Source organism: Dysidea avara, chromosome 3, assembly GCF_963678975.1.
Source record: "Dysidea avara chromosome 3, odDysAvar1.4, whole genome shotgun sequence".
Taxonomy (NCBI): domain Eukaryota; kingdom Metazoa; phylum Porifera; class Demospongiae; order Dictyoceratida; family Dysideidae; genus Dysidea; species Dysidea avara.
This window is the reverse complement of record NC_089274.1, coordinates 16,493,239-16,515,622: the sequence shown is the minus strand read 5'-3', so window position 1 is coordinate 16,515,622 and position 22,384 is coordinate 16,493,239. Positions and strand designations below refer to the sequence as shown.

The following is a 22,384-nucleotide window of genomic DNA, read 5'->3' as shown; positions in this document are numbered from 1 at the left end:
AAACCACCCAGTATGTCATTAACATCAATAATACTTAATGCTAACTTACTTGTCTTGGCAACTGCAGACTTCTTCAATGAGGATGGCCCTGTCTTGGCGTGAAGCAAATGTAATGCACTTTTCAACCACATTACTATAACAATAAAGTTGTAAATACAATTCTAGCACTGAGTTCAATACCTGGCAAATTTGTGTTGAGAGAATACCAGAACATTCCCTTTGAGGATGCCTACGATCTTCCTCTTATCATCCAGCCTTCCATGCTCTAAAACATGCTGTAAAACGTAGTTACCATATTGATCCTGCAATAGAGTAATACAGTAGTGAGCAGTAACAATTATTTTCTCTATTACCTGGATCAGCCTCTCGGTAGAAGCATGCAGTTCAGATAAGATGGGTTCTGTCTGCTCGGCAGTGCAATTCTCCAAAATACGCTGTATTACTCGGCAGCCGTAAGGATGTGTGGCCAAATCATATACTTGCCCACGAAAAGCAACTATGATGAACTGCAGGTGGCTAGGGTTGACACACTCCACACACTTCTGAATCACATGATTCCCATTCTGATCTTTAACACATTTCAGAACATTGCTATCCAACTCCTGGATAATACCAACCTGCAAAAAAAAAACTTTCAAGTGCAAAAAAGCTTTTAACAAAGCACATGTACCTGCTGAATGACGGGGAGTGTCTCAAGAGCCTTTTGTATTACACGACAGCCATACATGTGAAGAGCCAAGCTGAGGACATTGCCCCTCAAACGACCAGCCAGAGTCTGCTTTTGCTCATAAGAACCATGCTCAAAGAACTTCTGTATCACATAGTTGCCAAAAACATCCGTCATCAGGTTGTAAGAGCTGGTCAAAATCTCTGCAAATACTATCTGCTTGTCAGAAAGACTGGCCCTCTCCAACTTTTGCTGAATAAATCTAGAGCCATGCTGATCTTGAGAGAATTCTACAACATGATTTGTGAGATCGCGTAGTTGCAGGTTGGGATGCCTGTTGTTACGAAAATCCTCCAGAAGCCGGCTCTTAACCGTGCCATTGTCTCCCTTTCCACGACGCACAGCACCGTTACCAGAAGATGGACGAGCAACCTGTTGTGGCTTCATTTTGTTGATACCAACAGAATTGGTGCTCAGGGGATGATCAAATTCCTTCTTAAGAGGAGAACCCACAGCAGCTGATTGAGAATATCCTTTCTCATTGCTAGTTGTAGTGGAAGGAAAGGTGTTAGTGTGAAATGTAAACTTGTTTCCTCCAGTACCGGGACTCATCTGGTATTTCATTTGCTGTGTAGGACTGTGACGGTGCAGTGATGAGACTGCATTTCCCATCTCTGTGAACGACTGCAGGGTTGGAACATTATCATCACCTCCACTAAACAAGGCATCATCCATCCTTGGAGAGAAAGGAAATTGGTAGCCATTGTAAGGGGGACTGGATGGGGAACACAAGCCATAAGCAACATTTGGTGGCATAACAGTAGGAGAAAACATGCTGTTCATAGTTATGGGAGGTGGGCTTCCTAACGGACGCTGTATGGCACCTTTAGCAATGTATGAATGGGAAGGGTAATTGCTATACTCCTCATGTGTCATTGGATAATCTGTAACTGAGTAGCTCCCTCCAACAGCTGACTGCAAATATCCTGGCCCCCAGTTATCTGGGGAGGTAGACCCTGAGCTACCACTGTTGTAGTAGAAGGAATTTCCTGGCTGCGCTGCTGCAAATTGTGCTTGAGCCTGCCCATCACTCTGAACCAGTGAACCAGTATTCATAGCATCCTGTATAAACAGCCAACAGCGTAAAATCACCCAGTTTACCACATTCAACCACCTTACTTGATGGTTTCTCTGTGCAGGCTGCTTGAGATTGAAAGGAGGCTGAGTCATAAACTTGCTATTGATTGGGCTCCATGGAGTCTCAGTGGCACCATCTGTCAAAGAGCCATTATCCCAGACCTAATGAATGATAACAACAACAAAATATCAACAAACAGATGCAACAAAGAAAAGGAAGCCCCAAGCTAAGAGTTACAACACACAAATGGGTGGGGAGAAATTCCTGAGGTGGAGTGAAGCTGCATAAAAGCTAGGGGGCGTACCTACACAACAATTAGCACAGACGCGCAACTTACCCGCTCGTACGAATAAAATAATACACATACTAAACAATCCTATTCAAAAAGAGCATACCCATTCATGCAGCATAGCTACCTTGTCAATTGGCGCTGGATTGCTGCTGTGTGACAGCCGCATGGCAGAAAAGCTCCCTTGAACTGATGCCATAGCCTGTTAAAAGCCAATTATTACTATGCAGCATAGTGAACAACTTACCTCAGGTAAAGCGAGACCATCGGCGTAGATTTCACCATTGTAGGAGCGATTCACATCTGCCGTATTTTCACCTGGTCTTTCGATGGCACTAGCTGCGGGCTGTTCGCTGCCTTTACTCCACCTTTCTGGCATGGCTGAGACAGATGTTATCACGCAAGGAAAACTCATCTGGTTAACATGAACGGCTAACGCTAGAGGAGAAATAGAAACCATACTTGTTGAGCCCAACCCACCGGAATTCAGTTAGCAATGATGTGCCATTTCGCGGGAGAGAAACAACGGAATTCAATATAGAGAAATCGAGTTTTGTTGCTTACCAAAGTGATGTTTGGAAGGAACGCAGCAGTCACGCAGAATCCAGCCGTGTCACTTGTTTTCTTCTCAGAAAATGTGGCGGATGACGAGGGCGCGCGTTTAACCTTCACACCTTTAAACGGCTAGGCGGTGAGATCAATGGCGTTTACGCCTTCGCTGTTTTCATTATTTAACTGGGAACGACCACAAATGGACGTCATTGTTGTTGTTTTGTTAGTGCTAATAGTGCTCCTATTATCAAGTGTGATCATTGCTTTTGTCTTCACTACAACATCACAATTCCTATTGGATAACAGAAAAGTGCTATTTGTGACCGCCCACCCAGATGATGAATGTATGTTCTTTGCTCCTGTCATTCTGAGAGCATCGCAGAACAGCAGCACAACCTTCCTACTCTGTCTTTCTAATGGTACATCCAAATAGGGCCACATGTTTAGGAATGCCTGGGGTCATGTATGTAGGTAACTATTACAGTCAAGGAGACGTGCGGGAGAAGGAATTCTACAAAAGCTGTGCTGTGTTGGGAGTGAAGAAGGAGCATGCTAGGTTGATCAACGATCCGTGAGTCAAAGTCAATAAATGTAATTGTATCAAAAGTTCAACTCTTGATTGTATGCAATCACCAGATGTTACATATGCCTGTCTACACAGGCTGTTATTGGACGGACCTCATACACAGTGGAACAGTAAAGAGATAGAAAAGCACCTGTTACAAGCTGTCAATGATTTTCACATCCAAACAGTTAGTCAACAACACATGTAACATAACATTTGTGCTGATGAGTGATTAAATAGATTATATCGTTCGACAACTGGGGAGTATCTGGTCATCCAAACCACATTGCTATTAGCAAGTGCTTAAGGTAAACAATATATTACAGTTATTATGTGCTTACAACATGTGGTGTGGTTACAGGCAGTTGGTAGAGTGTGGGAGGCTTCCTACTAGTAAGAAAATAAATAAGATGGAAGTGTTTATAAAAATATCTACCAGGTATTAAATTAGTCTTGAGCTTAGAAACTGTGGGGATTTTAAGGAAGTATTCCAGCATCATGGACATCTCTATCAGTTGCTTCACTAACTGGTAAAGAATAAGATAAATCTATTGTGATTATGTCTTCTAATACAGGCAGTTTTGTGTAATCAGCAATGTCAAAAGTTTCATCAGAGCTCAGGTTAGTTGGTGGTACCAGGCAATTCAATAACCACCATAACCTGTTTTGCAGGCTGCAATGAATGCCCACTCTAGCCAGTTATTCTGGTTCAGGATAATATATGTAATGTTCTCAAGATACATGATTATCAATACATTCAAGCCATTATATTATCAAATGTAATAATATAATTATGTGTACATAATCATAAAGAATAAAGTGTAGGAGACACTTCCTGTCTTTAAGTGTGTAAACTGATGGACTTTAGTTACTATGGTTTCCATCAGCTGTGGTTAAACCTTAATACCATTAAAAATTCATTGTGTGCCCTTCTCTGCATAGCAACACAACCACTAATGTTATCCGTTTGTAATGTCGCCATTATCTCATCTAGTACACACACCAAATAAACACACTTCATACTGTAAACCATCAACACCTGGTTTGTTTTCCTTAACGCAGAGCAGGTAAAACAGTCCCTGAGGAGATAACAGTTTGTTTACAGCTGGCAGTAGTCTGTCTATCACCTAAAATGTACCAAATATTTAAATTACTCTACTGTACACACACCTCTCTGCCATTATTGCCACCAGCCCAGCTAGCTGCTATCCCATTTGATCCCACCTACTGTTGTTATGGCAACAGACATCAAAGGACAGTGTTATGTGTTGCTCACCTCTTGAAGGGGGGTGGGCACATATGGCGGATTACAAAGTAACAGGTCTACTTTTCCCTGTAACCTATCCATAAGTCCTGTTGTGAGGTCTGAAGTAATGGCATCTGTCATGTAGACTTTGTTCTGCCTCATAGTGTTCATAGATACTTGAGAAGCTTTTGTATTGATATCAGTCATCCTAACAAACATGGGAGAGAAATCAAGTGACACAAAGTGTCATCACCTATGTAACAATGTGTGGCTTGACACCCTAGTTTACTATCTAATTCCAATGTGTGGGATATATGTTGTTCTGTGTGTACAGAGAAAAGAATATTTGGCCACTTGATACAGGGTTTTCATGGACACAGAAGAAGTTTCAGAACAGCTGGTAGAGCCATATGGCCACTAGTCCTCAGGAATGGGTTTTATAAGTCATTATGTTGTGAATAATGTTAAGACTCAAAGGGTCACAACCAAGGTATACTTTTGGCTATAGTAAAATTAGCTCATTTGAAAATTACATGTCATAGCCAATAATTATAGTGCCCAGTGTTGAGGTTTATGAAAGAGATCTGTATAAGGGCTACACGTTATGGTTGTTGAAACGCATTGTGCTCCCCTCACATATACAGTGCATGTGATCCTTGGTCAATGATTGATTGTGTAATGGCTCAAAACATCTACACTACAATTATACGAGTGGACACAGTTGTGCATTGGAAAATTTGATGTCTCAATCAATTCATTTTTTGATACCAAAAACATGACCACTTCCTGCCTCTAACAAGACTCTACATGTAAGAAGTTTTATCTAAGCTTTGATGAGTGAATTGCTTAAAAAATATGATGCCATTTTAATCATCCAATTGTTACCTTCTATGTAATTGCAATTTTTGTAAATAGAATAAAAAGAAAATGCTTACCAGAACATGCATGGCTGCTGGAGTAGTGTTGCTAGGAAACAGGAGACCACACCAGTGCCTGACCCCACCTCCAAGCAAATCATTGGTCTGCAAAATAAAAAAAGTAAAAATTGCAGGCGCTTATTAATAATTTTTTACCTAATCTTTGTAATAGCTTGTACATCGTTCTCAAGTACATCCATCAGCAAAAAGGAATCTTCAGAAGGTTCGTAGACGTCGTTATAATCTTCTCTTGTTATGTGAGAAATGTTTGGCGTTGGGTGCATATCCCGGAACATAGCGCACCCAAATATAATTCGTATATTCTAATGGTTTGGAGCACAAGTCATGACAGCAGATCGAGTGCTAATAGGAGTTTTGGACGCTTCTTGTCCTACTATGCAAATCACTCCTTTGGATAGCAAAATAGGAGGCTTACCAGTAAGCTTAAATGGTGTCTTATGAAATATGCTGCTCTATGAAGTTACAAATCACTGCCATTTCTATTTAATGCAGGACTGCTATAAGGGTTGTCCAATTACCGCACTCCCACCATGCAAAATGTGCTGTTCCTTGCTTCACTTGTTAGCTCAGGTCTATTGCCCCCATGAGGGGTCCCCCTATCACCGTCTGATGCACATCTTCTGCTGCTTGCAGCCACAGTGTCAGGGAAATTCAAAAAGGTGACTTGGCTAGATTGGTGATACTGAATCATGGTGTTTATTTGCTAGTTAGTTGGATGGTGCTGCGTTCACAAGAAAAAGAACAAGAGGTGATAGTGGTTACTGTTGATAAGCCGGTTGCTAAGCTGATGGAAGACAAATGGTGTGATGATGAAGATGATTGGAGCAGTTTGTCAAGGTGGACAGCATTTTAATAGTTGTACTGTTTTATAATTCCTGCATAGCTTATCTCTTATAGGTAACAAAAGTGTACCAAGAGACAACCATTTGACTGACAAAGATTCATCAAAGATTGGTCCACCTGTTCATGAAGATCCTGCCCAAGTAGAACAGCTCTTATTCTCAAGCTGCATTCCATCTCATTACATTCACGTTATTGAAGAACCTGATGACCAGTTAGGGGCTCACAATGACAAGGAACTGGCTAGAAGAGTCGATGGTGCCATAGGCAATAGTGACAGCTCATCGGAGGCGTATGAGAAGACTTCAACCAAACATGGAGACAAAACATTCTACAAGTTTCATAAGAGAATAGCCAGGTGTCCAGAGCAAATTTTAAGGTACCATTTTTGTAGAGACGTAGTGTGCCTTCCTTTGCTCTTAGTTGTCAATATTTGCTTGCCTCTTGGGAGCCACAATTTACTTGTGGTAAAGTATAATGGGTCCCCAGCATACACTGGCCTTTGCATATAAAATATTCATTTAAATTTAAAAGCACACCTTCCTGTATCTCCATAATTGTGGCTAATTTTCCTGTATTAAATTAGATTGTTTGTGTAGGTACCAATGGAATGGAATTCCATTACTAGTCACTACTGATTCAGCCATACCCCCTTCCCCACCAAGTTGCCAGTACTGTGGTAGCCCGAGGGTTTTTGAGCTCCAGCTCATGGCACCTTTAGTCTACTTGCTGAAAACAAGATCACAGACAGACATCGAGTTCGGTACTGTCATTGTGTATACATGCTTCAAGAGTTGCTGGCAAGATAGAAATGGATTTAAAGAAGTCATTTATCTACAGTCTGGCCCAGAGGACTCTCAATTAACAAAGTTGTCCATCAAATGAATTATATCATGAGTATAATGTAAATTACAAGTACAAGTGTAAAAATTCTAATAGTCACTTTCTTATTAAAGTGTTGTTGATGGCACTCAAATGTTTACGAGTTTGAGTAACCTGTTTGAGTATTGTAGCTGTCTTCTGTACATCAGTCTTTAACATTAAAGGTTGTATTGTTTGTATAGATGTCTTGTATACAATAGGAGAAATATACTTTTTGTTATCGGTAGCTGATTCTGTCTTTTTCTTATCACAAGTCACTGCTGATGAAGATTGTGTTATTTTCTTTTGATCAACTGTTGACTTTTCTCCTTTGTTTGCCACTGGTACACTATTCTCAGCTGTAGTTACTGGCTTCTTTGATTCCTCTTTCTTCTCTGATTCCTTTTCTGCTGTTGCTTTTTTCTCACTCTGTACAGAATGCAATGGTAGTGGTGGCTGTGGAATTAGTTACCTTTTTGTCATCTTTCTCTGACTTGATCTTGTTTACAAGAGACTTCAGTGCCCCTGTTCTAACACTTCTTTCTTTTTGTTTCTGTGAAAATTTTTTGTAATTCCCCCCCCAATCACTGATATACTAACTTGTAAATACTCAGCTGTAACTCTTTCCTTGATCTCCCTGGCAGTGAGTGGACCCTTCGGACCAGTGGTGGACCTGACATATACCTTGAACACAGTATACATTATACAAGTTAAGGAAAGTTATATTTGAGTAGGGATCATAGAAGGCAGATCATGTATAGTCTGCAACTGTACTAATGGACATATATACCCATGACTAAAGTTGGAATTGATTGTCCCACTAGTATAGCTTCAGGTGTTGATGACCTCCCTTTTTATTTCTAATCAAAAGAAAATTTTCCCAGACACATGACATGTTGAAGTTATGAAGCACTAGCTAAAATATTTTTATTGAATGCAGTGATACTACCTGTTGGAAGTACCAAATTATACATCAATGATTCTATTATAATAATCATTTATAGTCACTGTTACTGTTGGCATGAAAACCATGACTGACATGCATCTTCATCACTATAAGTCCCATTTCACCATAACAGCAGTGTTTTTCAATCACATAATAAAGTATAACTGAAATATAAATTGTGCCCCTTTCTCTTTTTATACACTCTATTGGCTGATGTGAAATTTTTTCAGTATTTGCACAATACTATTACGAATTCACGTGGGCTTGTCCTACCCCCTCCCCCTGCTAATTTTTCCTTTCACTCGTTTGTTTACTTTTTATAATAGTTACTAGTGATCCATTACACGCAAAAGAATGGCACCAGATACATAAAAATCTTATGCACTGAAGCTACGATGCGTTATACCACTGATCAACAACCATGTTGTAGTGGAGAAAGATGTGGGACACAAAGGTAAGTCCATGACATGTGCATTGCAACTGCTGTAGTTGGTGAAAAGGGAAGTCTTGGGCTGAAGCAATTTTGAACAATAAAGAAATCAACCTTTATCCGTAGTCGAGTCATGCTTGACTAAAGGCATCAGTTAGTTAGGCAATCTCAAGTGCATGAAAATTTAGAAACTGGAAATCCCCACACTTAGTTAAAATGGTTAGTCTCGTGCCCAGACCCCACCCACTGCGTTGAATAGGGTCTGGTGACATTTGCAGGAGTTTTGGGCCCTACGCCATTTTTCTTTTCTGACCAATCGGACGCCTTGATTCAGGTACAACGTGATTTGATAGGCTGGAACTAGGAAAATGGCCGACTATAGCTATGGATACAAATGCGTAAACAATATGGCGGCGGGCCCAAAAACATTGCGTAAGTCACCAGACCCTACTCAACACAGTGGGTGGGGTCTGGGCACGAGACTATTAAAATGGTATGACCAGCAAAGCTGTTATGTAGGAAACCCTGTTAATGCTAGAAGATATGTATCAAATAATTTTCACCTCAAAAATCTAGGGTCTGTTACAAAACAATATGTATGTTTTGCCTCGTGTTTTATTAGCATCTTGGCCACATGCCTTGTGCTTTATTTTTCACATAGCACTCGCGGCAATGCTTTAAAAGATTTATGGAACTTTCTAGTGGTAGCTTACAGCTATACACTAGGACTCATAATTAACACGTGTTGCATGAATTATTAGCAGCCTGAATACACACACACTAGTTAAACAGAGTAACTCATGCGTAGTTCACCATAGTTTGGCATGGTAGATGTTCATCGCGTATTTTGGCAGGTTTTGGTCACAACCCACAATCGATTCTATTGTGACACAAGGTGAAGTATTTCCGTGATATCTCCAAGACCTATCCGTTTACATTAACAAACATACCAGCAACGTTACCTTCTCCCACCCATCATCGAAGTATTTAGATATGTCTATAAAAGCAATCCAGTGATAGAACTCGTGTTGGCTGGGGTGATTGACCACTCAACGCGGCATGGGCTATCAGCCTGCACCGGCTTGGGTGATTATTCATACTGGTATGAGCGCCACAAACTATTAGCCTGCACGTGGGCAACTGTGCTTTATTGCCCACAAGGATTGCTTTATTGCACCACAAAGAGTGCTTTAATCGTACATTAAAGCACTCTTTGGGCAATAAAGCACTGTTTGCCCTAAAGTGTACTTTATGAAATTTAAAGTACACTTTTCCTTTGGTCTCGCCCACGCAAAGTTATATGAATCACCTTAATGCAAAGTTATATAAATCACCTTAATGCAAAGTTATATAAATCACCTTAATGCAAAGTTATATAAATCACCTTAATGCAAAGTTATATAAATCTTAATGCAAAGTTATATAAATCACCTTAATACTTAAGATTAGAAGCATCCGTCACACCCAGTTTTTGTACTGTGACTATTGAGTTGAGGCTCACATGAAATTTCAAGCTGAAATATGCAAATTAAGGAAATATTCTTAAAGTAGTACTTAAATCAGTGCTGACCTCCTGTTAACAAACAAACAATCAGTATGTAAGGCCTATTCAGCACAAATTTGAAATAAATATTTGAAACCACATAGCAGAGGGACTAGCTAGGCTCAGCTGCCATTGCATCAACAGTGTTACTTGCAAATATTTCATTAACTACCCCCTGCAACCAGCCAGCACAACTGTTGATGCATAGCCTAACTTTGTAGCATTCAAATTTACTGCTCAAATTCCATTGTCTACTCGCTGCATACTTAGACACTCATGCATGCTTCACACAAAAATAATGAACAACCCCCCTGGATTATCTTACATCATGATCTCCATCTTCATACAGTGAGTACTTCTCTCCCTTGTTCACTTTCAGTAATATTAAATATAACTCGCCAGTCCAGCTTGCAGTGGTTTGTAAAACAGAATCAACTGTCAGTCTAGCACAACAGTGAGTAATGTATAGCATCTATTAATGGTACTAGCTTACTTGTACATTGTTGGCTTGACTATCGGATGAAAACCAATCATAATTTTGTCTATTGCTAATTTAAAATTGTCCTCATCTTTTCTAGTTAACCTGTTCCCCAAGATTGTGCCTGCAAGATGTTTGATGATAGAACAACTTTTAGGGATAACTGATATAAACAAAGCTAATCTGACACAGCAGTGTAGTACCCTTACTAAAATGTTTGCTCTAATTTAAAGTGTACTAGATGTGAGTAGTATATCTCTACCATACCATTGCTTCTGACTCCAAACGCAAGTATGCCACCACTGCCATTCAAAAAGGAGCCAACCTCTCTTTTGACTTTCTGTAAGTGAAAAATTACACATTAAGGATGAAACTGCCTGCTACGACTATACCCTCTCAAAGTCAACTCCAATAATGGGGATTTCTCTGACCAAAGTGTGGTGGTAGTCATTTGTGTAGCCGATTTTGGAGTACATTTGATGGCTGAAGTGGCTAAAGTTACTAACGTCGTTTAGGAAAGAAATTACCTTACGCATTGGACTTGTGTCTCTTGGGCGCTGTTTGCATGAGCTTGTAAGAAAAAAAATACGCAAATACTCAATCCATAAATGTTCACCTCATTTTCCATTTCGCGTTTCCTTTTGCTCTGTACAATCGGCATCTCGGAACAGATGGACCTTGATGGGACGATGATATCAAATTCAAACTTCGCGGGGATTACGTAGTTTATGCGGTGCACTATTTAGAGTATTAATGAGCTGCTCTCTGCTGCATGCTGTCCATATATTTCATTGATAATGCAAACGCGAAAGGAAAGCAAATCATATTGGAGCTACGTAAGCTTAGAAGAAGAGCAAATACGGTGCAAACAACTGGTGGGTTTTGGTGCGCATTATATGGAATTATATAACTACCCACAGTACATGTGTTAAATATTCTTTTTTTTTTTAACAGTGTGTTTTATAGGAATTGTATACCTTATTGTTCTCTCTGTATCTAATTGTAATGTTTTAAAGTCTCATTTGTATTTGTGTAGTTCTTAGCTTTTTCTTTATAACTGTTTCGTGTATGTAGTATCTGTTTTGTATTTTGTGTAGGTGTTACCTGTATAGATCTAGCCTTTTGTAATCACCTTGTCATTGTTGTGACTAATTAGTAATAATAATACATGTATAGGTATCAGATGATGGCAAAAGAGTTGATGATCGTAAACCAGATGAAATTCGCCCTACATGTTAGTACACTGTGCAAATACACTGTTATCAATGCTCACATTACCTAGTTGCACAGCTAGGAATGATTACAGAGGCCACGGGATCAGCATACATTGAGGTGAACAAAACCAAAGTCATTTGTGCTGTGTAAGTTGACTTGGTCACTTTTACTCTATGGTAATTTCCATCTTGCAGGTATGGGCCCAAGGAAAGTGGGAAGAGATCAGAGTTCAATGTAGAGGTTGGTTTAATGTGTGTATGAAGAGTGGGAGTATTGGAAACTGTTGATATCTATATAGGGTAAAGTAAAATGCACTATCAAATTTGCTCCATTTTCGTGTAGGCTCAAGGATGATCCTACCCAAGTAAGATTACTCTATCTTAAATAGATTAATGTTATCAACTGTCTTTTACTTGCAGTCTGCACAAGAAAATGAGTTTGCTTCAATAATCACTCGAGCACTGGAGAGAGCTGTGTGTCTGGTAATACTGGACAAGTTGATTGCTATAGTAACAATATGGCCGGTAGGACAAGCTCCCCAAAGTGATACTAGATGTGGACATCACTGTTTTGGATTGCGATGGCAGTGGTAAGCGATCTCTATAATGATTGTGCTTTTTGTTCTATTTTATGACTAGTTCTGGCTGCAGCACTGATGTGTAGTTCATTAGCACTAAGCTGTGCTGGAGTAGAGATGATTGACCTACCTGTGGCATGTAGTGTGGTGAGTACACCAAGTCACAAATATTTTTGAAGTGTACTTGTGTAGTCAAAGTGTGGAAAGCATTTTCTAACTGATCCATCTCTACTGGAAGAGTACAAGACAGATAAGGTTGGAGAGTTAGAATCTTACAAGGCATTTTAAAATTTCGTTGTAGTTATTTTATAACAGTAGCGTATCAGGAATGGTAACAATAGCTTATCTACCAAGCTTTGATGAGTTGATTGCAGTATTACAGCAAGGAAAAATGACAGTTGAAGATGCACAAAAGGTACACCTTACTGTTGCAAAGTTTTCAGTTGTTAAAACATTTTATTATGTAGGCAATAGAGAATTGTATTGATGGGTCTCTACGAATGAAGGACTTGATGAGACAGTGTTTAGCTAACAGACATAAGCAAAGTCAAAATATCAACAATGTTATTAGATAATTATACAAGAGTAGCTCTATGGGATAAGTCACTAACTCTACTACAAATATAATTATGCAGGTCTCTCTCAGGATTCATTCAGTCAAAAAACAAGACTTCAGTTATTCTGCAGAGCTGAGAGTGACCATTTCAGCAAGTGGCTGAACAGTTAAACAGTTACTGGAGGGCATCAATTAGGTATAGTCTCGATTGCTGTATCTTCTACCACCATCCTGATATCTGGGTGCCCTACCGCCACGTCGACCTCGAGAATATCTTCCCTCTTTTCTTTCACCATCATGGTAGTCATCGCTCTTGTACCTCATATCTCCATAGGAATAACCTGTTGTGTCTTTATCAGTAGCTTCTCTTCTAGGATTATAAAATTGTTGATCAGGACGGCCTTTGCGTTGCTTTCTTCCATCAATAGCGGGTTGTTCAGATGTGAACTTATCTGTTTGAGTTAAAGACTTCTTTCCATTTGACCCATTCATAACTGCAGTCACTCCACCACCATGTTGATACACACCACCATTGGCAAGTAGTGAATCACTCTTAGAATCTTTAGTGACTACTGGTCGACTAGTACTGGCACTTCTGGTGTCACTTCTTGATTTGCCGACTATCCTAACTGTGGCTTCATGATCATATTTGTGATGCTTTTTCTTGGAACTACTGTCACTGACTTCTTCAGATTTAGCAAATAATTTGTCATCGCTGGCAGATCTCTCTCCCTTTGAGCTAACACTCCTCTTCTGTGAGACCACTATGTCCGAGCCCTTTTTACTTCTCTCTCCCTTGGAAACTCTTTCCTTTTTTAGTTCGTTAACCTTGGTGCTCTTTGGCTTGTATAAATGCTTCGACCTTTTCTCCTGTACATTCTTAAGATATTTGACTAATGGAGTTTCCTGTACTTGATCTATACTAATGTCTTTGACAGCATACAAGGTGGGATCAAGAGCAGGTAACATCTCTGGTTCTTTCTCATATTCCTCCAGGAATTCCTTAAACTCGGCCGTGTCTTCAATAGTACCACATTTTGCATCAAGCTTTTTCTTCTTTTTAGGGCATCGTTGGAAAGGTGCAAACTCAATTATCATCCTGTATACATTTCCTTTGTCATCTGTCACTGGAAAGCCATCAAACTTATCACGGAAAGAAAGAATACCTTCTTCAGCCTCAAAATTGATGTAAGTGCGGGAATATCCGAACTTTCCAAGTTTTGGATCACCAGCCGCAAAGTAGAAGTAGGTGTACGGGTCTAAAGGCCCGACCAGTTCTAACAACCTCTCCTCTGAAAACCCAGGAGGGAGATGACGGATTATCACCTTGGTTTGACGCAATTCTCTTTCAATTTTTTTAGAGATAGGTTTAATAGTAACTTTATCGGTCGCCATGCATTAGTACATCACTAAACAAACTTCACAATCACTGTAAAATTAGACCCAAGGACCGCCATGTTTAAATATCTTTTAGACAGGGAATCACGTGAGCTCGGGTGTCTTTAAAATGGCGGCTCATAGAGGTGAGTGGTTTGAGTCCATTGTGTAAATGTTCTCTTTATAATCTTTGGGTTTTGTATAATGAGGTTGATTGTTTTGCGTTCTTTTTTCTGTAGGTAAGCTAGCACTGATCCTTCTACTAACAGTGGCGATTTTCACTCCACGTGTTGCTGGAGACTCGCTGAAGCAAGTAGTCTCTGAGAGAGAACAAGACCGGCTAAAGCAACTCCTAACAACTGAAAGCAATTGGCGTGATTTGCACACCTCCTACTTGTCCGTTAAAGGGCTAGAAAGCGTTGGTGCTAGCATAACTCGAGAGGTGAGCAATTATTGGAACAAACAGAAGACGACGTTGCCATTATCCAGATATCTGATAAAGCATGTAGCAGTATTGAGACACCAGAAGAACTGGAGTCAATATTTTATGCTTCGTCACTTAGCAAATCTTTAGGAAAAAATTGCAAGGTAAGTTCCTTTGTGTATATTATCTCAGTCTTACGTGCCTGAAATGTCGCAGGTCACCATATCAGGGGTAGACTCAACACTTAAAGGACACCTAAAGGAGGACGCCACTGTAACTACCCTATACTATGCAGTCCTCTCACTTAGCAATTTTGATATTTCCTGTTAGTTAGAGTGTAATGTGCATGTATGTGTGTATGATTTGCCATGTTATATTGGCATTTACTGTCCCGTGTTCCATTGCAGTTGACAAGGCTAAAGCTCTGTCATTACTAAAGGCAGCACTGGACAGTGATGATACGCCATTCAGGTACCACTTTCAGGCATAAAGCAATCTGTGAATGATTTCTTTAGTGCTGGTTTAGCATTTAAAGTTGCAGCTGTGTTGCATTCAAAAGAAATAGATGTCTCCAGTTTATTTGACTCAATAGAGGTACCATTTTTGTTCAGGGTACAGATTGCCTGCTGCTATTTATAATTACACAAGGAAGGCGAAGTAAATACTAACGTGTAATTGGCCTAATTGCATGTATAAGAAAGCATTTTTGAAGTGTGAATGGTTATGTCAAAAAAAATGTTCTTTCTATAACAGGAGTGTGCAGTTGATTTCCATTGGCTTGTTTGTGCTACATATACAGCTTGAACTAATGTTACAATGATTAAGCAGCTGCGTGTGTACCTGTTACTAGTATACAAGCACACAGATATTTAAGTCTAATCCATCAGTGGGTCTCTCTTGTAAGTGCTTCTTACCAACCTGGATGGGGGAAGAAGAGCTTGGTATTATACACAAGGGAGGGATGGTGGGAAATGTTAATGTTCACCTCATGTAATTATGAATAATATGCTGGTACTCCATGCTCTAAACTATTTACAAATAACATTGATTTCAGAAGCCTCTGTTCATATTAACATGTAGGTTGGGCAGACAGGACTGATGTGCCAAAAGTGGTTCTGCCCTTATTCTTTGACTGCAGTAAAACTTGTGGAAAAAGTGAACCAGTCTGCTGGACTGGTGGTGACATCTGGTACTTCAGAGCACATTGCTCCATCAAGCTTCTAAACCACCTAGCAATGGTACTACTGGAGACTGGATCATGTTTCCCTACCCAGGATAATAATAATAGTAGGGATTTGGAATCATCAGCTGGTCTGCAGTACCTTTCTCATAAACCTCTCGGTGTGACCATTGACTACTGCCTCCCTGGTGGCAGTAGTCATCCCCACTGAATTTGTCTGCTGCTCCAGGAATTTCCTAGCAGCTTGTTTTTTTTATATATCTGAGAAACAAAACTTGATTTGGGTCTCCACAATTACTCTTTTGATTAAAAGCTTGGACACCTCGGTGCCTCGATCTTGTGAGGGCTTTATCTGATGAGTCGCGCTGGTTTGAGAAGGGATTGTTGTTTGGTAATCAGCCCTAGTGATCCTGTGTTAGTACTTTCTGGCTGTGTGTGTATAAATGCACAAACACATCAACTATAGGTACTCATTGATCAGATGAACCAATCAGTACAGTGTCCTTGATTGGCTCAGCGAGTACTACACTTCCAGGCAGAGTAGGCATAGTAACTTTCAACGTAAACGTTTATTCAAGAAATACAGGTACAATCATCTGTGTGTTGGTGTCTATTTCTTTTGGCCTTTGAAGACTCCTTCCCTTGTCAATCAATTGTGGCCTTGGGTCTTCTAAAGGTGGCCCCTTAGACTTCACTTTCAATGTAAGTTGTTTTCTGGTGCCACTTGTAAATGCTGCTTGGCTAGAGAACCAAAAAGTTGCCTCCAAGCAGAAAAGGTGCTGAGTCCTTGCAATCAGGTCGAAGGTTAAGGTGGGTAAATAAAAGGGCATTTCTGTGTGAAACTGACTTGGTGATTCCCATCTGGACTGAAGCTAAAGTCCTTTGCCCTTTCCAAAATCATTGCAAGATGTGTGACAGCATCTAGACAAAACTGTTGTAGATGGCTGACCACTCTTATCTGCCTTCTGGGCAGCTGGAGAAGCATTTTCCACCGCAACTGCATCAATCTTTGAAGGACACCTGATCCATTAGCAGTCTGGAATACTATTCCTTATTAATTATTAACCTCTGGTCTTGTTATGTTTTGATGAAGGTTGCCTCAGAGCAACGAGTTGTCCCAAAGGTTCCAGGTTTCAGAATTTTCACAGTCTAATATTGTAGAGTACATGTAATTGCCTTCGCCAGCTTTTTATTGCTCGTAGTGTCTGCCATCTAATCGGTTAAAATAATTACTGCACTCTCCTTTTATAGGAAGAAAATTCTTGATGTGTTATGGTTCACGTGACTCTTTAGAAATGGCCGTCATATCCATATTCTTTATGCCAATTACATGTTGATATGGACGGAACCTTCTGAGAGTTAAATAGCTTAATTTGTATTAACTATACTTCACACACAGGATATCATCAATCAAGCTGATGAAGCTGATACTACTCTCAATGTTAGCAACCATTTTTGAAACTATTAGTTTACTGCTCTCTAATAGTTTGATTCTGGGTTGGCTGTTACTTCTACTGTCATTGTTGGGTCATTTGAACTTGCGACGGCAGTGGGAAAAGCTCCAGTTATCAGCGAAGTAAACCACCATGAAGTAACGTGTTCCTACGATTGTGTGATATTCTTTCTACGTACAGGAGCAAATTATTAAGTTAGGAAACTACCTGGTTGTTAACCGCCACACTGGATCAGTAGAGGATGCTTCATACGTCTTACAAGGATTAGGGACCTTAGCTAAAAACAAAGTAAAATGCAATGCTTTAATTAACATTTCATATTGCTTTTTGCAGTATCTTAGACCAACAGCCTTACTACTAGCAAGTAATAGACCGGTAACCAATGGTAACCCTCAGTTGAAGGTAAACAAAGTGGTGATCTTTATTCTAATTATTACTTGCCATTTAGGTACGATTTACTGACATCCTAGACAAGCCACTTGGCAAAGCTAGTGTCAAGGCCAGTATTGATGACCCAGATGGGGAGAATATTCTCACTAAGAAACAGTTCAACATTGACGTTGACAAGTATTGTGTGCTGTAACTAAAGTGATCTGGTGAAGTTACTTGCTATTTATTTGTAGGATTACGTATTCTATTTCTCTCTATCCTAATGTCGTCCAACCAGGTGTCTACAATGTCCAACTAAGGTTGTGTGTATGTGCATGTGTGTGTATATGTAGTGTGGTGTCTCATTAAAGCTTTATATCCCCTAGCAAGTTGAAGTTGTTTTACTTTGTGTAGTGCCATCTTACAAGGAGACTCTGCAGCTTTTGATATACCAGATGCTACTATGATGGTCACAGTCAGTCAGAGTGTGACAGTGAAGAAATCCAAACTCTCTATATTAGACCGTGAACAAGGAGTATCCACTAAGGACCTAGAGTAAGTGTACTCGGGTAGTGCATGAAGCTGCTGTCAATTATGTAGTGCTCATTATTTGGAACACAATGGTGTCTATTAATGTTGATCCTACAATTTTGTAGTGCTAGCCTCTTGATATCAAGCTACTTTAATGAAGCATTATATCTAGGTGTAACTTGTACACAAATTGGCTTCTGTTACTACTGTACGTCCAGTAGCAATACATTAAGAGTCACTATTTGAAGTGGATAAATGATGTCTAACGATAATCCAACTCTTACAGTGATCTCACCAGGTCTCTGTGGGGAAAAACAGAGCTAAATTCTGATATCCACTAAAATAGGTGATGCATTCCCAGAGCTTAATAGTGAAACAGTAGACTGTAATTATGGCCACTGTCCAAATGAGAAAAATGTATGATAGTGTAATGTAATAAACTTTTCTGATTTGATGTGTGTAGCAGTCAGTCATTGTTGTTTCTGTACAGTTTGCAGTACCCACAAAAAGTAACTGAATCATTGTCCGCTGATTTTCACCAGAAGCTACACATGACCTTCTTTGTTTTGGGTAACATGCATGATGAGCCAATCAAAGTGCACCAGGTGAGGCCCAATTGTCAGTATTGCCATGACCACCATTTTTAAAATTTTCTGTTTTTAAAGGCATTTGTAATGTTGAAGAAGAAACAGCAGGAGGTGTTCTTTGTGGCCACTGCAGATGAAAACAACCAGTACACTTTTGATCTGGATGTGAATGCAGCTGGAAAGGAATCTTTCGGCTACATGTCAGGAACTTACAAGATGGTAGGTACACTTGATAATTTATGGCTACTAAATGAAATCTAGCTAAGTGAGGCATCAATTATCCAGTGTCTCAAAAACGACTGCTCAATTAGAATGTTTTGGTCAGAAGATGTCTCTTTAAACAAGTGTGTGTTCTATTAGAGTATTTAACAGCGAGTGTCAATTATTTGTGTTTGAGGTGTCCTTTCCTTTCTTTTCAATTATACAAATACCTTCCCCATACATTAATCAGACAATTGCCTCTTCAATGTAGTACAGTGGCTACATCAAGTGTGATTATTTAATTGTACACTGTTCACACTTATCCAGCATGTTTTAAACTCAGCTTATTACTGCATCTAGCATGACCTCAGGATTGCATGTGTATGATCAAGAGTTTATAATACTGGAGAACTTGCTCTTGTTAATCTACATTAACTGCTGGTGTTGGGTGAGGATAGTGAATGAAATATTTTCAAATCAGGTCAAAGTATAGGAAAGGAAAAGGATTTTCTGACTTCTGATCTGACATACTCCTCAAAAAGAAAGATTCAAACCTTGGGTACATCTAATTTGTTACTTACAATGTGACTAGGAATTTTCCATGCTTATATGTTTGACTCCGGTATTGGTCTGGAGATTCTTAAAGAAAAATATCCTATATGCTTGATCAAGCAGAGATTGTCTAGTGTCAATAGTCAAAGTTCTTGACTCATAAGGAGTGGTGGTGCTTTTTATACTCAAAAGAAGTGAATCAATGCACTAGACCTTGTTGGATTGGATATCAAATCCCAGCATGGAGAATACACTGATGCACTTTGAAATAATGGTTAAGCTAGTTTGTTGGTAGCAGACTTCCAGGACCAAGAAGTTGGACTAGTACACTAAAAATTACCTAATGCAAGTGCATTGACAGATGTAGTAGATTTATCTGTATGCCAACTAACAATCTCATACTGAATGTACAAACTGATGAACATGCTACAACAACAAGGAAATTACTCACTTTTTTTCCTCTCCTTAATCAATTACTTCATTCCAGCAAAGGCAATGAGTCTTAACATCACAGGAATTATGATGTTAAGACTCGCTATAGACATCATGCACTTATTGGTGCTTAGTTGTGTAATCGTGTATGACTATCTTGGGTGATGAGGCATTATACAAGTTGATGTTTCCTGTGATATTGTGTTAAAGTGTCCGTGAATGTAGTGTGTGTTAGCAGTTCACATTGTATTCACAATGTGTCAAATCTGTGCATGTTTCTTCGTGGCTCATTGGTTAGTGATAGGTCACCATAATTATGACCTATAATATACAAATGCTATAGCAACAACACTCAAAGGAGTTACCAAAAGCCAATAAATGTATTGGCTTCTATGCATGCCTTTCATAACTTGAAAATCATCTATTTCCACAAGGCTACTCAAATAATTATGTGACAACAAAATGACCAACTGGTGTATCAAAAATGTTGCTTACTTTCAATGAAGAGGTTGCTGATTGCTTCATGTTTAATCCAAGTCAGTATATATAACAAATGGTGGAGTTGACTGTAGGGTAAAGTGGTAAACTTCAAGGAAATTTGTTTTGACAAAGCCAGTATGAGAAATCCGAGAGCTCTTACATATCCTTTAAGCATACAAGCATAAATGAAGCACTAACTAACTATCCACTGGGCCCCAGTGCAAGCCCATTATTTTCTGGTTTTGTAGATTATTGAGGCACAGTGAAATAGCAATATTCAGTGAAATAAGATGTCCTACCTACCTCTGCGTTTTCATCAATGATGAAGCCACACTGTTATAACCTGTGAAAATCTAATTGGTCAAGGAAATACAGTTTGCATAGTTTAATCAACTTCAATGTGCAAGTGTAATAACACACATCTGATTCTTTGCTATCAAAATTTCTAAGATGAAAGAAATGTTAAGGTTTTATTTCAAGGACATTGTTTACTATTGCTCACAGACTGAAATTCATTCCAATGTAATCGATCATCATTACATGATTTGTAGTTGAAGTGTAGAAGCTTCTTTGCAATTGTTAAAACTTCACCACAGTTTAGTTTTTAACACATTAAACTCCATTGTGAAATGTCTGTATATTAGTACTTAGAGATTTGTTCATTAATTTATCATACAGAACCTTTGCTTTTTAGTTACTCCATTGTCTCTCCCTGTAGAGTTTGATCATCGGTGATTTTGCAGCAGAGAATTCATTTGTTTGGGACATCGGATCAATTGATTTGAAGTTTTCTGGTGAGCCTGTTGCCAAGAAAGACAAAGAGAGTCGACAGCCCAAGCCAGAAATTATACATATGTACCGTGAACCTGATAAGAGAGCATCCAAAACAATGTCCACCCTCTTCACTGTATTAACACTGCTACCCATCCTTTTTCTACTAGCATTGGTAAGCTGGTCTCTTCCCTAATGATTTTCTTTTAAACTAGTATGTTTTTTTTGTAAGGCAATATTTTACTTTGCACGACCATATTTGCCTTGTGATTGGCCGGTTACAGATGGCCAGGCACAAACAGGTGGTGCTATATAAATTGTGTCTGTTCCACTCCACTGGAGATGGCACTGTTCCAAATGATTTGCTAATCCTCCAACTAAAGACAGACTACATTGTTATCTTCATAACGCTACAACTCCCATCTTTTAGCACATTTGTGTCATATGATGTAAGAACTTTTGTTGCTTAGAAACTTGATTTGTGATGCCTTAGGCAAATAGAAAACTTCCTTGGAATTAGGTGTAGTTTTGTAATGCTTGTGTGGGTAGTTGTATGGTAATTGTCACTTTGTTCCTTGTGATGTCACACGAGTTCACAGTTTACTGGAGACGATGTTGACATCATGTTGTACTCTACATGCTGTATGCTGTCTATTAGACTGTGTACTTGTGAATGATGATCTTAAATGTTATCCTTTTTAGTGGTTGGGACTTGGAGCAAATATTTCAAATTTGTTTGACTCAGGAATATGGGGAATTTTGTTTCAACTAGGTTTAGTTGGTAAGTTTTGAAAAACTTTGTAACTAAACATTTTTATTGTGTTGCTATTTTCCTTAAAGGTATGTTCAGTTTATTTTTCTTATTCTGGTTGCAGCTGGTAAGCTAAGACTGTTTGTTAAAACAGGATTGCATACAGGCTGTTGATTGTCTAGAATATGTTTGAAACATTGTGGTATTTGGGCCTGCTTGGAGCATTCACATTCTTTGCTGGCAACCGGATGCTGCGGAGCAAGACTTCACAGAAAAAGTAACCAAACCAAAATGGCATGTAGCAATATAATAATATTATACTGTCTTGTCTCCCTGTAGGACATGATGGTGTATTGAAGAAACATTTAGATAATAAACTTTGTAAATGTGTAGCTAGTATTTTTTCCTTTTGCTAAATATAACAGTAAATGAAA

At 39.2% G+C, this 22,384-nt stretch overlaps 9 protein-coding genes across 11 annotated transcripts in view; 4 read left to right on the top strand and 5 right to left on the bottom strand.

Annotated features, from left to right (window-relative positions):
* LOC136249733 (pumilio homolog 2-like) overlaps positions 1–1,261 on the bottom strand; it is a 1,933-nt gene extending 672 nt beyond the window's left edge. The window contains exons 1-4 of the mRNA XM_066041840.1: positions 671–1,261; positions 354–617; positions 181–302; positions 50–133 (exon numbers count right to left, since the gene is read on the bottom strand). Of these exons, the coding sequence (XP_065897912.1) occupies positions 50–133; positions 181–302; positions 354–617; positions 671–1,114 (914 nt within the window). The 5' untranslated portion in view covers positions 1,115–1,261. The remainder of the gene's footprint in view (positions 1–49; positions 134–180; positions 303–353; positions 618–670) is intronic.
* Positions 1,164–2,802, bottom strand: LOC136248368 (uncharacterized). The gene is made up of 6 exons (XM_066040152.1): positions 2,659–2,802; positions 2,342–2,532; positions 2,222–2,296; positions 1,847–1,966; positions 1,254–1,789; positions 1,164–1,185 (listed from the first exon to the last, which is right to left on the bottom strand). Exons 2-6 carry the CDS (start codon positions 2,507–2,509, stop codon positions 1,164–1,166), a joined length of 921 nt encoding a protein of 306 aa, XP_065896224.1. The 5' UTR covers positions 2,510–2,532; positions 2,659–2,802.
* On the top strand, positions 2,183–4,056 carry LOC136249738 (N-acetylglucosaminyl-phosphatidylinositol de-N-acetylase-like). Its single transcript, XM_066041844.1, has 8 exons — positions 2,183–3,065; positions 3,118–3,217; positions 3,308–3,398; positions 3,452–3,519; positions 3,573–3,604; positions 3,651–3,741; positions 3,787–3,832; positions 3,884–4,056. The coding sequence occupies exons 1-8, from the start codon at positions 2,795–2,797 to the stop codon at positions 3,992–3,994; spliced, it is 810 nt and encodes a 269-aa protein (XP_065897916.1). The 5' UTR covers positions 2,183–2,794; the 3' UTR covers positions 3,995–4,056.
* Positions 3,952–5,705, bottom strand: LOC136249742 (methyltransferase N6AMT1-like). Of its 3 annotated transcripts, none has more exons than XM_066041849.1 (6): positions 5,531–5,705; positions 5,393–5,479; positions 4,488–4,665; positions 4,382–4,435; positions 4,251–4,338; positions 3,952–4,201 (listed from the first exon to the last, which is right to left on the bottom strand). In XM_066041849.1, the coding sequence occupies exons 1-6, from the start codon at positions 5,668–5,670 to the stop codon at positions 4,095–4,097; spliced, it is 654 nt and encodes a 217-aa protein (XP_065897921.1). In that variant the 5' UTR covers positions 5,671–5,705; the 3' UTR covers positions 3,952–4,094. The 3 variants fall into 3 exon arrangements, with proteins under 3 accessions (XP_065897921.1, XP_065897922.1, XP_065897923.1); XM_066041850.1 differs by having other exon boundaries at positions 4,251–4,290; XM_066041851.1 differs by lacking the exon at positions 4,382–4,435.
* Positions 5,539–7,190, top strand: LOC136249734 (programmed cell death protein 2-like). Its single transcript, XM_066041841.1, has 5 exons — positions 5,539–5,812; positions 5,888–6,054; positions 6,107–6,232; positions 6,279–6,614; positions 6,835–7,190. The coding sequence occupies exons 1-5, from the start codon at positions 5,720–5,722 to the stop codon at positions 7,118–7,120; spliced, it is 1,008 nt and encodes a 335-aa protein (XP_065897913.1). The 5' UTR covers positions 5,539–5,719; the 3' UTR covers positions 7,121–7,190.
* LOC136249735 (uncharacterized) lies at positions 7,106–11,256 on the bottom strand. The gene is made up of 9 exons (XM_066041842.1): positions 11,110–11,256; positions 11,026–11,063; positions 10,886–10,976; positions 10,761–10,833; positions 10,509–10,617; positions 10,341–10,458; positions 7,697–7,780; positions 7,569–7,649; positions 7,106–7,525 (listed from the first exon to the last, which is right to left on the bottom strand). Exons 1-9 carry the CDS (start codon positions 11,152–11,154, stop codon positions 7,175–7,177), a joined length of 990 nt encoding a protein of 329 aa, XP_065897914.1. The 5' UTR covers positions 11,155–11,256; the 3' UTR covers positions 7,106–7,174.
* Positions 11,186–12,912, top strand: LOC136249737 (exosome complex component MTR3-like). The gene is made up of 11 exons (XM_066041843.1): positions 11,186–11,368; positions 11,670–11,727; positions 11,776–11,854; positions 11,903–11,948; positions 12,007–12,072; positions 12,128–12,190; positions 12,237–12,297; positions 12,347–12,432; positions 12,478–12,540; positions 12,587–12,700; positions 12,753–12,912. The coding sequence occupies exons 1-11, from the start codon at positions 11,291–11,293 to the stop codon at positions 12,858–12,860; spliced, it is 822 nt and encodes a 273-aa protein (XP_065897915.1). The 5' UTR covers positions 11,186–11,290; the 3' UTR covers positions 12,861–12,912.
* LOC136249732 (regulator of nonsense transcripts 3A-like) lies at positions 12,833–14,332 on the bottom strand. Its single transcript, XM_066041839.1, has one exon. The coding sequence runs from the start codon at positions 14,234–14,236 to the stop codon at positions 13,034–13,036; it is 1,203 nt and encodes a 400-aa protein (XP_065897911.1). The 5' UTR covers positions 14,237–14,332; the 3' UTR covers positions 12,833–13,033.
* On the top strand, positions 14,234–22,384 carry LOC136249731 (dolichyl-diphosphooligosaccharide--protein glycosyltransferase subunit 2-like). The gene is made up of 20 exons (XM_066041838.1): positions 14,234–14,364; positions 14,458–14,660; positions 14,708–14,806; positions 14,859–14,967; positions 15,050–15,113; positions 15,158–15,236; positions 17,222–17,263; positions 17,309–17,398; positions 17,457–17,564; positions 17,610–17,678; positions 17,725–17,843; positions 17,900–17,965; positions 18,060–18,200; positions 18,667–18,781; positions 18,842–18,982; positions 21,147–21,374; positions 21,902–21,980; positions 22,040–22,077; positions 22,133–22,227; positions 22,290–22,384. Exons 1-20 carry the CDS (start codon positions 14,349–14,351, stop codon positions 22,294–22,296), a joined length of 1,908 nt encoding a protein of 635 aa, XP_065897910.1. The 5' UTR covers positions 14,234–14,348; the 3' UTR covers positions 22,297–22,384.

What these genes read in the sequence shown, in the direction of transcription:
- LOC136249735 (XM_066041842.1), bottom strand. Translation starts at nt 11,154, where the DNA reads ATGCCGATTGTACAGAGCAAAAGGAAACGCGAAATGGAAAATGAG. An exon ending in AACGCGAAATGGAAAATGAG is followed by an intron (nt 11,064 to 11,109) that starts GTGAACATTTAT and finishes TTTTCTTACAAG; the next exon opens with CTCATGCAAACAGCGCCCAA. An exon ending in GTTTGGAGTCAGAAGCAATG is followed by an intron (nt 10,618 to 10,760) that starts GTATGGTAGAGA and finishes AACATCTTGCAG; the next exon opens with GCACAATCTTGGGGAACAGG.
- LOC136249734 (XM_066041841.1), top strand. Translation starts at nt 5,720, where the DNA reads ATGACAGCAGATCGAGTGCTAATAGGAGTTTTGGACGCTTCTTGTCCT. An exon ending in TGTCAGGGAAATTCAAAAAG is followed by an intron (nt 6,055 to 6,106) that starts GTGACTTGGCTA and finishes TTTGCTAGTTAG; the next exon opens with TTGGATGGTGCTGCGTTCAC. An exon ending in GATTGGAGCAGTTTGTCAAG is followed by an intron (nt 6,233 to 6,278) that starts GTGGACAGCATT and finishes ATTCCTGCATAG; the next exon opens with CTTATCTCTTATAGGTAACA.
- LOC136249731 (XM_066041838.1), top strand. An exon ending in AGCCAATCAAAGTGCACCAG is followed by an intron (nt 18,782 to 18,841) that starts GTGAGGCCCAAT and finishes CTGTTTTTAAAG; the next exon opens with GCATTTGTAATGTTGAAGAA. An exon ending in GTTTCAACTAGGTTTAGTTG is followed by an intron (nt 21,981 to 22,039) that starts GTAAGTTTTGAA and finishes TTTTCCTTAAAG; the next exon opens with GTATGTTCAGTTTATTTTTC.
- LOC136249737 (XM_066041843.1), top strand. Translation starts at nt 11,291, where the DNA reads ATGCAAACGCGAAAGGAAAGCAAATCATATTGGAGCTACGTAAGCTTA. An exon ending in AAATACGGTGCAAACAACTG is followed by an intron (nt 11,369 to 11,669) that starts GTGGGTTTTGGT and finishes ATACATGTATAG; the next exon opens with GTATCAGATGATGGCAAAAG. An exon ending in TGGAGAGAGCTGTGTGTCTG is followed by an intron (nt 12,191 to 12,236) that starts GTAATACTGGAC and finishes TATGGCCGGTAG; the next exon opens with GACAAGCTCCCCAAAGTGAT.
- LOC136249738 (XM_066041844.1), top strand. Translation starts at nt 2,795, where the DNA reads ATGGCGTTTACGCCTTCGCTGTTTTCATTATTTAACTGGGAACGACCA. An exon ending in GCTATTAGCAAGTGCTTAAG is followed by an intron (nt 3,520 to 3,572) that starts GTAAACAATATA and finishes GTGTGGTTACAG; the next exon opens with GCAGTTGGTAGAGTGTGGGA. An exon ending in GTGTGGGAGGCTTCCTACTA is followed by an intron (nt 3,605 to 3,650) that starts GTAAGAAAATAA and finishes AATATCTACCAG; the next exon opens with GTATTAAATTAGTCTTGAGC.
- LOC136248368 (XM_066040152.1), bottom strand. Translation starts at nt 2,509, where the DNA reads ATGAGTTTTCCTTGCGTGATAACATCTGTCTCAGCCATGCCAGAAAGG. An exon ending in ATGGTCTCGCTTTACCTGAG is followed by an intron (nt 2,297 to 2,341) that starts GTAAGTTGTTCA and finishes GGCTTTTAACAG; the next exon opens with GCTATGGCATCAGTTCAAGG. An exon ending in CTGCACAGAGAAACCATCAA is followed by an intron (nt 1,790 to 1,846) that starts GTAAGGTGGTTG and finishes CTGTTTATACAG; the next exon opens with GATGCTATGAATACTGGTTC.
- LOC136249742 (XM_066041849.1), bottom strand. Translation starts at nt 5,670, where the DNA reads ATGTTCCGGGATATGCACCCAACGCCAAACATTTCTCACATAACAAGA. An exon ending in CAGCAGCCATGCATGTTCTG is followed by an intron (nt 4,666 to 5,392) that starts GTAAGCATTTTC and finishes CATGTTTGTTAG; the next exon opens with GATGACTGATATCAATACAA. An exon ending in GTGGCAATAATGGCAGAGAG is followed by an intron (nt 4,339 to 4,381) that starts GTGTGTGTACAG and finishes GGTACATTTTAG; the next exon opens with GTGATAGACAGACTACTGCC.
- LOC136249732 (XM_066041839.1), bottom strand. Translation starts at nt 14,236, where the DNA reads ATGGCGACCGATAAAGTTACTATTAAACCTATCTCTAAAAAAATTGAA.